Source organism: Oryx dammah, unplaced genomic scaffold, assembly GCF_014754425.2.
Source record: "Oryx dammah isolate SB20612 unplaced genomic scaffold, SCBI_Odam_1.1 HiC_scaffold_17, whole genome shotgun sequence".
NCBI classification, from domain to species: Eukaryota; Metazoa; Chordata; class Mammalia; order Artiodactyla; family Bovidae; genus Oryx; species Oryx dammah.
In genome coordinates, this window is record NW_024070201.1 from 46,401,063 (window position 1) to 46,414,293 (window position 13,231).

The 13,231-nt window shown below is 41.8% G+C and overlaps 2 protein-coding genes across 2 annotated transcripts; both read right to left on the reverse strand.

Moving 5' to 3' along the window:
- Positions 1 to 1,417: 1,417 nt before the first annotated feature.
- On the reverse strand, positions 1,418 to 2,404 carry LOC120876593 (olfactory receptor 52E4-like). Its single transcript, XM_040258568.1, has one exon. It carries the CDS (start codon positions 2,393 to 2,395, stop codon positions 1,418 to 1,420), a length of 978 nt encoding a protein of 325 aa, XP_040114502.1. The 5' UTR covers positions 2,396 to 2,404.
- A 9,051-nt stretch (positions 2,405 to 11,455) lies between these two features.
- LOC120876594 (olfactory receptor 52D1-like) lies at positions 11,456 to 12,406 on the reverse strand. Its single transcript, XM_040258569.1, has one exon. It carries the CDS (start codon positions 12,404 to 12,406, stop codon positions 11,456 to 11,458), a length of 951 nt encoding a protein of 316 aa, XP_040114503.1.
- Positions 12,407 to 13,231: the final 825 nt, after the last annotated feature.

A 13,231-nucleotide genomic window follows, 5' to 3' on the forward strand; every position in this document is an offset into this window, starting at 1 on the left:
TAGCTGGTACTACACTGGAGAAGTTTTTCATTCCCCTGTAGTTTAAGTATAATAATGCTGCTGCTGCTGCTGCTGCTAAGTCGTGTCAGTCATGTCCGACTCTGTGCGACCCCATAGATGGCAGCCCACCAGGCTCTGCCGTCCCCGGGATTCTCCAGGCAAGAACACCAGAGTGGACTGCCATTTCCCTCTCCAATGCATGAAAGTGAAAAGTGAAAGGGAAGTCGCTCAGTCGTGTCTGTCTCTTCACGACCCCATGGACTGAAGCCTACCAGGCTCCTCTGTCCATGAGATTTTCCAGGCAAGAGTACTGGAGTGGGGTGCCATTGCCTTGACTCTCCTTTAAACAGTGGCCATCTTGACCCTATAGTGAATATTCTTTTTCACCAAATTCTGCCTTCATAGATTGGTTCTACAATATGATGACAAATCCTAGAATCATTTTGGTTTCATCCTTCATGCATCTTTAATTATTTGCAAAATATCCATAGTCATTGTCTAGAAGTCTTAAACAATAACTTCTAAACTGAATGAATTCCTATATCTGAGCAGAGGATCAGAGCTCCAGAAGCTGCTTCAAGTTCTTGTTCATGACTTCCTCCCATGTCCCCAGAGAAATTGCCTTGTAGACATCTGTAGCCAAAGATGTTCAGTATAAAACCAACTTTTATAACTATAACCATCAACAGAATTTCTCAGAATTCTTTCCTTTTAAGAGATTCTGACAGACACTGGAATTAGTTGAAAAGGGTAGGAGAGTTGACTTGAGGAATTAAAATATAAAATTAATTAAAATACATATGAACCTTTTAAAATTAGAACTTTCCCATTTTTCATTATCTGTTCAAATTTCTCTGTTAATTGGAGATGATATTCACTCCCCAAATTGCCTAGTTCTTCAAGGAAGCAACAATTCTTGATGCCCAAATGTAAACCTTCCGCAGCAGGGTTAAAAAAATAATGATCCTAAATGCAATTTAGAACGTTCACTGTTCCTTCTTACCCACCTCAAGCTTTCACCACTTTCTATTTCTCCTTAAACACATAGGTACATTACACCTTAGCCTTGATGTGACAAAGTGATGAGCAAGTTATTGTTTGCTCTTACGTTCTTACGCAAACATACCACCCTACTTCATGTGTACAGTATGTTACTGTTCAAAGTTCTTGTTCACATATAATTTGCCCAACATGTATGTCTGTTATGGAAGAATATGTCATTGTTTTTATTTAACAGAGGATAACTGCCTTGCTTTGAAATTACTGTGAATAAGGGGGATCTCCTATGTCTTAGCCCATCTGTCCAAGGATTTTGGCTGCTAATCTACAAGTATGACATATTTTTCCCATGAACCAATTCCTCCAGGAACAGCATCTACTTATTTTTTTTTTCTCTCATACCCATCAGCACTAATAATCAGAGAGGTTTCTGATCATGGATAATGTTTATAAGCTCCTTCCTCCAGCACCCATATTTTGTCAATTTGTCCCGAAACTCTTTGGTTTTCACTGCATAAATAATAGGGTTGAGCATTGGAGGTACAAGGAAGTAGAGGCTGCCAAGAATTGTGTGCACATGAGGTGGGATTCCCTGGCCAAAGCGATGAGTGAGAAAAGAAAACAGTGAGGGAGTATAAGAGGTAAGCATGACACAGATGTGTGTGGTGCAGGTATTTACTGCTTTTTGGTGGGCTTCCTTAGAAGAGAGCCGCATTACAGCCCGGATGATCAGCACATAAGATGAGGCAATAGCTGAGATGTCTACCCCAGCAACCAACAAGGCCACCACCAGACCATACACCCTGTTGACCGTGGTGTCCACACACACCATCTTCACCACAGCCATGTGCTCACAGTAGGTGGTAGGGATGACATGCTTGGCATGAAAGGGCATCTTCTGGAGGAGGATGGGCATGGGGAGAATGAGCAGGACAGCTCTCACGAAACTCACAAGGCCGATGAGCCCAATGCGGCTGTTGGAAAGGATGGTGGCATAGCGTAGGGGCTCACAGATGGCCACATAGCGGTCAAAGGCCATGGACATGAGGATGGCAGACTGCAAGGCAGAGATGGAGTGGAGGAAGAACAGCTGGACCAGGCAGCCCTCAAAGCTGATGCCACCCTGGTCAAACCAGAAGACGCACAGCACCTTGGGGATGGTGGTTGTGGACATGCCCAGGTCCGTGAGGGCCAGCATGCCAAGGAGCAGGAACATGGGCTTATGCAGGGAGCGCTCTGTGGAGATGGTGAAGAGGATGGTGCAGTTCCCCAGGATGGTGACCAAGTACATGGAAGAGAAAGGAATAGAGATCCACTTGTGTTTGTCCTCCATCCCAGGAATGCCTTGGAGAAGGAAGAAGGCGGGGTGGCCCTGGGAGGCATTGCACTCAGTCATGCTGGCCCCCTGGGGGAGCACCTGAAAAGAGCAATTCAGAAACAACTGAGCCTGGATTTTAAAAAGAATCAAGATTTTCAAAGTAGAAATAAAAGTTGGAATATTAAGATACACAAAAATAATTCTGATTTTTATTAGAATAGAAAAGAATTATACGCTATGGTAGTAGAATAGTAATAATGTGGCATAAAATTAATATCTGAGAGAATATATTTTATAGTAACTATTTTATTAAGGACAGACAGATTCATAATTAACAAAACATGTCATTAAATTTACAAGAATACATTGCATATATTTTGAATGTATTTTCACTTGAAGACTATAGCTCAAAGTATATGAAACAGACATAGATAGAAATACAGAGAAAAATTGATGAAGTATCACATTCCTTTCTCAACAAACCAAAGGCCAAATAAGAAGTTCAACAAAAAACTGTTTATAAAATAAGAGAACTTGAAAATTTACAGCAGAATTCTTATCCAGCTAAATAATACACATTTATTGCAGACTTAGGAATCATGGCAACTGTCTAATGCTGAATTAGAATAAAGCAGGCAGTAAGATTCTGATCATCGGAATCTCTGAGTGAGGCCACCAGAATGTGAATATAAAGTCCATAGTCACCTAGAATCACTTACCTGAATGTGAGACAATAAGAGAGTGGAAAGCTAGTGCCACACACTGTCTTCAAATGTCTGTTTGTGAGTACGTACACATGTATGCAGTCATGTCTTAGCAAACATTCATTTGCCTCTTGAAGAGCACACTCATGGCCCAGCATCTCTCCACTCCTCTCTTTCAGGCACCCAGAATCCATGGTGTGTCTCATTAAATAACTTAAGTAAAGGACCCCAGGGTGTCCAAAATTAGCTCTTCGTTACTCCTTCATCCCCTAAACATGCACACTACTGGTGTTAATTGTAAGATTGATGCTGAAGGTTGCCCTGAACTCCCAAAAGATAATGATGGTAGACCTTAGGGATGTTGGCAATAACCTTGCTTTTGGCAATCCTAGAGGAGCTTGAGAGAGGGGAAAGTGAAAGTGAAGTCATTCAGTTGAGTGTGACTCTTGCGACCCCATGGAGTTTAGTCTGCCAGGCTCCTCCATCCATGGGATTTCCCAGGCAAGAGTACTGGAGTGGGTCCTTATTTCCTTCTCCAGGGGATCTTGGAGATAGGAGGTGAAGTTAAATCTGAATCTGGAACTAGATTAGGGCTTTGCAGTTCGGATACCCCAAACACCCTATTCCCACACGTGTGAGCATTTGAGAACCAGGGAGACTTTGCTTCCTGGCTCAAGTATTCAAGCGCATGAAATAGTCAGAGGCACAAACCCTGTTGTTGAGACCCTGGTAAAATGGTGTTAGTAGTCTGTCTGTCTGTCTGTCTGTCCCTCATTGCTTTCTGACTTCACTCTAACTTTTTTCTCAGGTTAATAGTTTTGATCCAAACAGTCTCCAGGGCATTTTCTTCGATACCCCCTCCTTTACTCAGCACCCACAGCCTCTCCTGTCTGAGTATCCTCTCAATCCCTGAGTCCAGATGTGACCATGTTTCCTTTCTCATGGTTCCAAAAAAAGCAAGTTATTAAAGTCTTCAAAAGTATCTCTCCAAGTCCATTGCAAAATGCACAAAACAGAACAAAACCATCATAAAAATCTTTCAAAAATGTATCAGAAATGGGGCTAAGGGAGCCAGACTCTAAATCCTGATGTGGTGCAAGTTCTGCCTGCAGACAGGCTCTGTAGGGAGATTTTGTTCACAGTCAGGCGTCAATAAGAGTGGAACAACGGCAGAGGAACGTGAGTGACAAAATTAATGTGCTGGGTCAATCAGTACATCTGTAGAAAGAGTACATCAATGTACTTACGTGCTTAGTTGCTCGGTCATGTCCAACTTTGTGCGACCCCATGGACTGTTGTTCACTAGGTTCCTCTCTCCATGGAATTTTCCAAGCAGGAATACTGGAGTGGGTTGCCGTTTCCTACTTCAAGAAATCATCCCAACCAAGGGATCTAACCCACATCTCTTGTATCACCTGCACTGGCAGGCAGATTCTTTACCTCTGCATCACCAAAAGGGCAAACATGGACGCACCTGCTCATAGACAGATCCACACAGCTTCCCCTGCAGAAAGCTGTGACTCTAATAACATGCAGAAATCTTGAGCTCAGTCATTTGTTTTTCTCTATGCCCCATGGTGGTCCTGAATGACAGGTAGCAACGAAAAATAACCATTTCTTCCTAGTCCTGGGCCTGTCATTATTTTATCCTCAGGCCTGTCAAATACCTGAACACGATTACTAAAGAAACCTTTCTTCATAGTATGCCCCCAATTCCAAAAGCACCTTCTATTATCAACCAGAGGATTTTCATTTTAGTCAAAACTTTTCATCTTAACTTTCTGGATAATCCCACCACTCTGGGATAATAGCCCCAACTGATTTCTCTGCAAATAGTGTGTCCCTCTCATTAACATCATATATGCCACATAGTAGGCTTCCCTGGTAGCTCAGCTGGTAAAGAATCTGCCTTCAAGTAGGAGATCCCGGCTCAATTCCTGGGTTGAGAAGATCCCCTGGAGAAGGGATAGGCTACCTACTCCAGTATTCTTGGGTTTCCCTGATGGTGCAGATGGTAAAGAATCTGTCTGCAATGCTGGAGCCCTGGGTTCAGTCACTGGGTTGGGAAGATCCCCTTGAGGAGGGCATGGCAATCCACTACAGTATTCTTGCCTGGAGAATTTCCATGGAGAGAGGAGCCTGGTGGGCTATAGTCCATGGAATTGCAAAGAGTCAGACATGACTGAGATAAGCACAGCACAGCACATCACACATCAGTGAGTTCAGCTGCTGAGTCGTGTCCGACTCTCTACGAGCCCACGGAATGCAGCATGCCAGGCCTCCCTGTCCATCACCGACTCCCGGAGTTTACTCAAACTCATTGAGTAGGTGATGTCATCCAACCATCTCATCCTCTGTCGACCCCTTCTTCTCCCATCTTCAATCTTTCAAACCATCAGGGTCTTTTCCAGTGAGTCAGTTCTTTGCATAAGAAGGCCAAAGGATTGGAGATTCAGCTTTAACATCAGTCCTTCCAATGCATATTCAGGACTGATCTCCTTTAGGATGGACTGGTTGGATCTCCTTGAAGTCCAAGGGACTCTCAAGAGTCTTCTCCAATACCACAGTTCAAAAGCATCAATTCTTCAGCATTCAGCTTTCTTTATAGTCCAACTCTCACATCCATACATGACTACTGGAAAACCATAGCCTTGACTAGATGGACCTTTGTTGGGAAAGTAATGTCTCTGCTTTTTAATATGCTATCTAGGTTGGTCATAACTTTTCTTCCAAGGAGTAAGCGTCTTTTAATTTCATGGCTGCAATCACCATCTGCAGAGATTTTGAAGCCCCCCAAAATAAAGTCTGACACTGTTTCCACTGTTTCCCCATCTATTTCCCATGAAGTGATGGGACTGGATGCCATGATCTTCGTTTTCTGAATGTTGAGCTTTAAGCCAACTTTTTCACTTTCCTCTTTCACTTTCATCAAGAGGCTTTTTAGTTCCTCTTCACTTTCTGCCATAAGAGTGGTGTCATCTACATATCTGAGGTTCTTGATATTTCTCCTGGCAATCTTGATTCCAGCTTGTGTTTCCTCCAGTCCAGCATTTCTTATGATGTACTCTGCATAGAAGTTAAATAAGCAGGGTGACAATATATACAGCCTTGACATACTCCTTTTCCTATTTGGAACCAGTCTGTTGTTCCATGTCCAGTTCTAACTGTTGCTTCCTGAACTGCATACAGGTTTCTCAAGAGGCAGTTCATGGGGTCTAGTATTCCCATCTCTCAGAATTTTCCATGGTTTATTGTGATCCACACAGTCAAAGGCTTTGGCATAGTCAAGAAAGCAGAAATAGATGTTTTTCTGGAACTCTCTTGCTTTTTCCATGATCCAGAGGATGTTGGCAATTTGATCTCTGGTTCCTCTGCCTTTTCTAAAACCAGCTTGAACATCAGGAAGTTCACGGTTCACATATTGCTGAAGCCTGGCTTGGAGAATTTTAAGCATTACTTTACTAGCATGTGAGATGAGTGCAATTGTGTGGTAGTCTGAGCATTCTTTGGCATTGCCTTTCTTTGGGATTGGTATGAAAACTGACCTTTTCCAGTCCTGTGGCCACTGCTGAGTTTTCCAAATTTGCTGGCATATTGAGTGCAGCACTTTCATAGCATCGTCTTTCAGGATTTGAAATAGCTCCACTGGAATTCCATCCCCTTCACTAGCTTCGTTCATAGTGATGCTTTCTAAGGCCCACTTGACTTCACATTCCAGAATGTCTGGCTCTAGGTTAGTGATCACACCATCATGATTCTCTGGATCATGAAGCTCTTTTTTGTACAGTTTTTCTGTGTATTCTTTCCACCTCTTCTTAATATCTTCTGCCTCTGTTAGGGCCATACCATTTCTGTCCTTCATTGAGCCCATCTTTGCATGAAATGTTCCCTTGGTATCTCTAATCTTCTTGAAGAGATCTCTAGTTTCATGGTACATAGTGGGCATATATAATTGCCCAATGAATGACTAAGCAAATAATATCATTTAAATATTAGCTAAATATTTATCCTAGCTTGTGAAATTTTACTTGCTTGTTGTCCCATATATATAGACACCAAAAGCAAATCTTTTAAAAATAATTTATTTATTCATTTATTTAATGGTTGCACTGGGTCTTCATTGCTGCACACGGGCTCTATCTAGTTGCCATGATCAGGTGCTACTCTTTGTTGTGGTGCAAGGGTTCCTCACTGTGGTGGCTTGTCTTGTGGAGCACAGGCTCTAGGGCATTTGGGCTTCAGTAGTTTGTGGCACTTGGGCTGAATAGTTGCAGCTCAAGTGTTCCAGAGCATGGACTGAGTAGTTGTGGCACACGGGCTCAGCTCTTCCAAGCCATGTCGAATCCTCTTGGACTAGGGATTGAACCCATTTCCCCTGCATTGATGGGCAGACTCTTATCCACTGTACCACGAGGGAATCCAGCACAACTATTTAAAGGCAATAACTTATTAAATGAATTTATAAATTAATGGCAAATCCAAACACATTTTAATGATTTATTTTATTTGAAATCTTGCCAAAATGATTTTGAAATTCAACTGTAAAAACAAACATTTGAAGATAGTAATGCCAAAATAAATGGTGTTTAATATTCTTATTTAAAGATATCAGTTCACTTGTGCAGTGTGCCTTAAAAGATAATATTGAGGAGTGAAATTTCTGGTTTGTAAGATATGCATATCTATAACTTTGCTAAATATTTTAAATTGATCTTGAAACCAGTGGATGCACATTTAATATCCCATTAGTAATGCATAAGTATTACTATTTGTCTATATCCTCACTAATTTTTAGTATTTTCTTATTTTTGTTCTAAGTATATGCCAATTTAAGGAGTGTAACAGTGGTTTTCATTGTCTTTTTCTTAGTACTGAGATGGTTGAAATTGATTTTATAAAATGTTTTTTGTCTATATTTCTCCTGATAAGTGCATGCCTTTATCTTTTATTATTTCTATTTTTTCCTATTTTTACGATTTTTCATATCTATGGATTTCATAATATATATTCTTTTTTATTTAATTTTTAAAATAATGAATCATAACTTTTATTTCAAAATGTAAACTTCACTAAACATGCATACACATTAAAACAATAAAATTTACAGTTTCGTTAATTTTCTTTTTGCATAGGGCATCATTATAATATAGAATCTATGTCTTACAAAATACATACAAAGTTTTATCCAAGCAAGCCAAGGCAAGATTGGGAACTGTACAACAGTACTACTTCAGTGTCGCAATGGGGAAAGGCGAAATGTGGCCTTCCGAAGCATGGTGTGGTGCTGGATGGAAAACAAACAACAAAACCACAAGTTCCTACAGAAAAAGAAAACATGTATTCAGATGCAAATGGTCTTGGACCCTTGGAGTCTAATGTGGGATTTGGCAAACAATCCCAGAGAAGCTCCATCAATAGCTTTGGGAGGAGGAGGGCCGTCTGAGAAGTCCAGGGAGGCTGAGACCCTGAGTGCACCCAGCAGACAGAGATTCCCATGCCAATTCCTGGTCATTGGGATCCATGGCAGCCCTGCTTCCTACAATGCATGGCTGCTCAGCTACCCTCCAGCCCTCAGGGGCCTCAGCACTTGGGACAAGGACTCTCCAAAGTGAGCCTCCCACCACACGCCCGGGCACCCTGACCCAGGAATGGACCCTGGGAGGTGGCCCCCTGCTCCAGGGATGGCAGGTTGGCCTAGGACAGGCGCCCCTGAGCTGAGCAGGGGAGTCAGCCTTCACCCAAACCTCTTCGGCTTGGTTTCCAAACAAACATGTGCAATAGCCTGTCGCCGTGTTGCCAGGAAGACATCCCCAAGCCTGGGGAGAAGGTGCTCATGCTCCACTCCCCTACCCTCTATGCCTCCTGTGTCCCCCACAGGGAATGCAAGGTGTTCAGGGCAGGGGAAGCTACTTGCTCCAATCTGGTTCCTCTTTAAATAAAAGTAGTAAGGTTTTAAAGCTGCACGAGAAGGGGACAGACTGGGTGGGGCCAGGGGGCACACTGAGCGTCCCATATGGCAAGAAGGGTCAGTAGAAATCAAGCATGCACGTCCCTGGGCTCCTGCCTCCCCCCACATCCAACTCTTCTAATTGATGAGAGACAGGGTAGCTGGCAGGGAAAGGGCCTCTTCCGAAACAGTGTTCAGGCATTTATCAGTAGTCAGCTGGACGGTGCATCCGAGTTCTGGTACAAAATTCTCTGGAATGTGTCTGGGACAAACCTCTGAAGCTCAAGTCTTGGAGTCAGGAGAGTCAGTTACAGGACCTGGCTTTCTGCAGGGCGATCTGTATATTCTTTTTTATTTTTTCAAATATATCTCAATTACTTTCTTAATTGTTTAACATAGAGATCATGCACATGTCTGTTAAAGTACCACAGATTTTGTTGCTATTGCTATAAATTTAAAAATATGCATTCCTAATGGTGGCTTTACATAAAAATGTTTTAGTTTGTGATTTTATTTATTTACTTTGAACTCAGCAAATTTCTTGAAATATCATTAGTTTTATCTCTAGAGGCTTATGGGTTTTCTCTGTAGAAAAATCCTGTCATTTGTTAGTAGTGATATTTGTCTTTCTTCCTTTATGATTGTAAGCCTCTATTTCTTTTCATTGTTCTATTATGTCAATTTGGATAACATTAGCAGAAAACTCTATGTCCTGGAGTTGCTAAGATACACAATGTGTTGTTGACTATATGAGATAAAGAAAATATCAGGATGTGTCCATAATGACCCACAAAATAATTTGCATGTAAATCTTAATTGCTCTGACAATATCGGGAAAATGCAAAGGTCATTTCATTAGTCATAAAGTAAATATTTTAGCGACAAAGTGTCACTTTGAAGTAATTTGTTGAGAAACCTGTGCTGTGGCTTTCCCATTGATATATGTGTTTCCAGACTTCTCACAATAAAGCACCCAGCAGTCATCTTCATCTCTTTCAAATCTAATTCCAGATCCAAAAGATCCTGCCCTCTGACAGCCATCTCTGACCTAGGACTGACAAACACTCTTGATCAAAGAAAGTATAAACAATCAATTAATCAATGTGTGTGTGTGTGTGTGATTCTCAGCTCCTTGGGGCTGACTATAAGTCAATAGTTCTTTTTTGACCACTTTTTATCTACTTCCAGCACATGGGATTTCTTATGTAGAAAGAATAACTTTCTATAGTTCTCACTACCAATTCAAAGTTGCTATATTGCTTCCTGATCTTTTCCTAAGAAGATTCAAGACCTATAGGCCCATGAACAAGCCATATAATAGCATTCTAGGGAAATAATTTTCTATATATTTAGCAGATATAAATGAGTTGTTCTTCAAAACCTCTCAGATAATACATGGTACTGACTTGCTGTGACTGTGTGGATCACAACAAACTGTGGAAAATTCTTTAAGAGATGGGAATAACAGACCACCTTACCCGGCTCCTGGGAAAACTGTAGGCAGGGCAAGAAGCAACTGTTGGAACTGGGCATGGAACTATGAGCTGGTTCAAAATTGGGACAGGAGTATGTCAAGGCTGTATATTGTCAGCCTGCTTATTTAACTTATATACAGAGTGCATCATGAGAATGCCTGGCTGGATGAATCACAAGCTAGAATCAAGATTGCTGGGAGAAATATCAATGACTTCAGATATGCAGATGACACTACCCTAATGGTAGAAAAAACACAGGAACTAAAGAGCCTCCTGATGAAGGTGAAAGAGGAGAGTGGAAAAATTGGCTTAAAACTCAACAGTCAAATTACTAAGATCATAGCAGCTGGTCCCATCACTTCATTGGCAAATGGGTTGGGAAAAAGTGGAAACAGTGGCAGATTTTATTTTCTTGGGCTCTAAAATCACTGCAGAAGGTGACTATAGCCACAAAATTAACAGATGCTTGCTCCTTGGAAGAAAATCTATAACAAACTTAGACATTATGTTAAAAATCAGAGATATCATTTTTCTGATAAAGGTCCTTATAGTCAAAGCTATGGTTTTCCAGTAGTCATGAACAGATATAAGAGTTGGCCCTAAAGGAAATCAATCCTGAATGTTCATTGGAAGGATTGTTGCTGAAGCTGAAGCTCCAATACTTTGGCCATATGATGCAAACAGCCAATTCATTGGAAAAGGCCCTGATGCTGGGAAAGATTGAGGGCAGGAGGAGAAGGGAACAAAAAAGAATGAGATGGTTGTATGACATCATCGATTCAATGGACATGAGTTTGAGCAAACTCCAGGAGATAGTGAAGGACAGACAGGGGAGCCTGGTGTGCTACAGTTCATGTGATCACAGTCAGACACAACCTAGTGACTGAACAGCAACTGGCTTGCCACAATTGGCAAAAATAGCAACTTCTAGTATAAGGATAAAAGATGTTTGAGAAAGTAGAAAATTAATTACAGCTTTACCAGTTCTTCCTTGGGTTATGGAGAGAGTTAACTATCTTCTCCCCATAAAAAAGTCAAATATTCTCAGGCGGATCTGTTTGGTGTTAATGCCATAGACCAAGGGGTTGAGAACAGGGGGCACAAGGAGATAGAGGTTTGCAAGTACAATATGCACGTGAGGAGGTACTTGCTGGCCAAAACGGTGAGTGAAAAAGGAAAAAAAGGCAGGTACATAGAATACAAGAATCACACATATATGAGCTCCACAAGTGCTAAATGCTCGGAACTGGGCATCCTTCGAGGGCAGGCGCAGCACAGCCCGCAGGATCAGGCCATAGGAAGTGGCGATGAGGACCACGTCCATGCCAGTGACTGAAAGGGCCACAGTGAGACCATAAATAGTGTTGGGCCTGATGCTGGCACAGGCCAGTTTGGCAATGCCCATATGTTCACAGTAGGTGTGAGGGATGATGTGATGTCCACAGAAAGGTAGGCGTTCTATGAGGATGACAAAGGGGAAAACAAAGAGAAGGCCACGGACCACACATGCCAGACCAATCTTCCCAATCACCATGGCGTTGAGGATGGATGCATAATGAAGTGGACGGCAGATAGCCACGTAGCGGTCAAAAGCCATGGCCAGCAGAACAGCTGATTCTGTGGCAAAGATTGTATGCACAAAAAACATCTGGGTGAGGCAGCCTTGGTAGGATATTATGTGGGACTTAAGCCAGAAGACTGTTAGCATTTTGGGTAAAATGGTTGAACAAAGGACCAGGTCAGTGATAGACAGCAGGCACAGGAAGAGGTACATTGGCTCGTGCAGGGCTCTCTCCTTCATAATGATGTAGAGGATAGTTCCATTGCCAACCAGAGCAAGGATATACATGGAGCAGAAGGGGATGGCAACCCAAATGTGCTGGTCTCTCATCCCAGGGATTCCAAGTAGAATAAATGTAGAAGGATGGAAGCTAGTGTCATTGGGGACAGATGCAGAAACCATAATGATGCAGAGAATCAGGCTTTACCTTCCCGAAAGCTATTATAAGGTGAAATACATTCATCCTAGAAACAATCTATTTCTCCTACAAATCTTTAATTTCATACCTTTCTTTCATTTCTACCAGTTCTACTCCAAATCATGCCTTCCTCATTTCTTTCCTGAGTAATTAAAATAGCTTTGTAACTAATATGCCCACTTCTAAGATCTTCATCTTACAGTGAAACTTCTCCATTTCTGCCTAATATTCTAATGTGTGAAAATCATCAACTATTAATATCATGCAAATATAACCTTTCTTAGTGCATGCTGTGAGGACTATCTTGTATTTTTCTCCTTTGGTCAATTCTCTGCCACTTTCTATCTTGTTCTGGTCCCTGGGACACTGGGGTACAATGACAGAGTCCTTGCCTTCTCATTTCTGGTTTGATGTGATAATGGGAAAAACTATCTGGAGACTGGAGGGAGGTCAGGGATTTATTCCTTCAGCTCTCTCCCAGCAAGGTTACTGCAAGCTGGACACATCTCTCTGCCAGCAGCCTTTTTGGCTCTGGTTTTCTCTTTTAGCCATATTTCTCCTCTTGTTCCTTTGGTCCAAAGGTTGTGACAGTGTCTGCTATCACTAACCCAATAACTTCATAAGCACTTGTAGTTTTCTTATACTTACACCACACCTTTGAAAGTGGTTTCCATGTTATGTATGCTATGAAGAAAAGATACATAAGCCAGTTCCTACTTAGAGAAAGCGCCTCTGAGGAAATTAAATTTAGTCTCCAAATCTGAATTTTTCTCAAATGCTTCAAGCATCTCTTGCACAACTCAGTTCCC

Excerpts from the sequence above, each read along its gene's own strand:
- LOC120876593 (XM_040258568.1), bottom strand. The coding sequence starts at position 2,395 with ATGACTGAGTGCAATGCCTCCCAGGGCCACCCCGCCTTCTTCCTTCTC.
- LOC120876594 (XM_040258569.1), bottom strand. The coding sequence starts at position 12,406 with ATGGTTTCTGCATCTGTCCCCAATGACACTAGCTTCCATCCTTCTACA.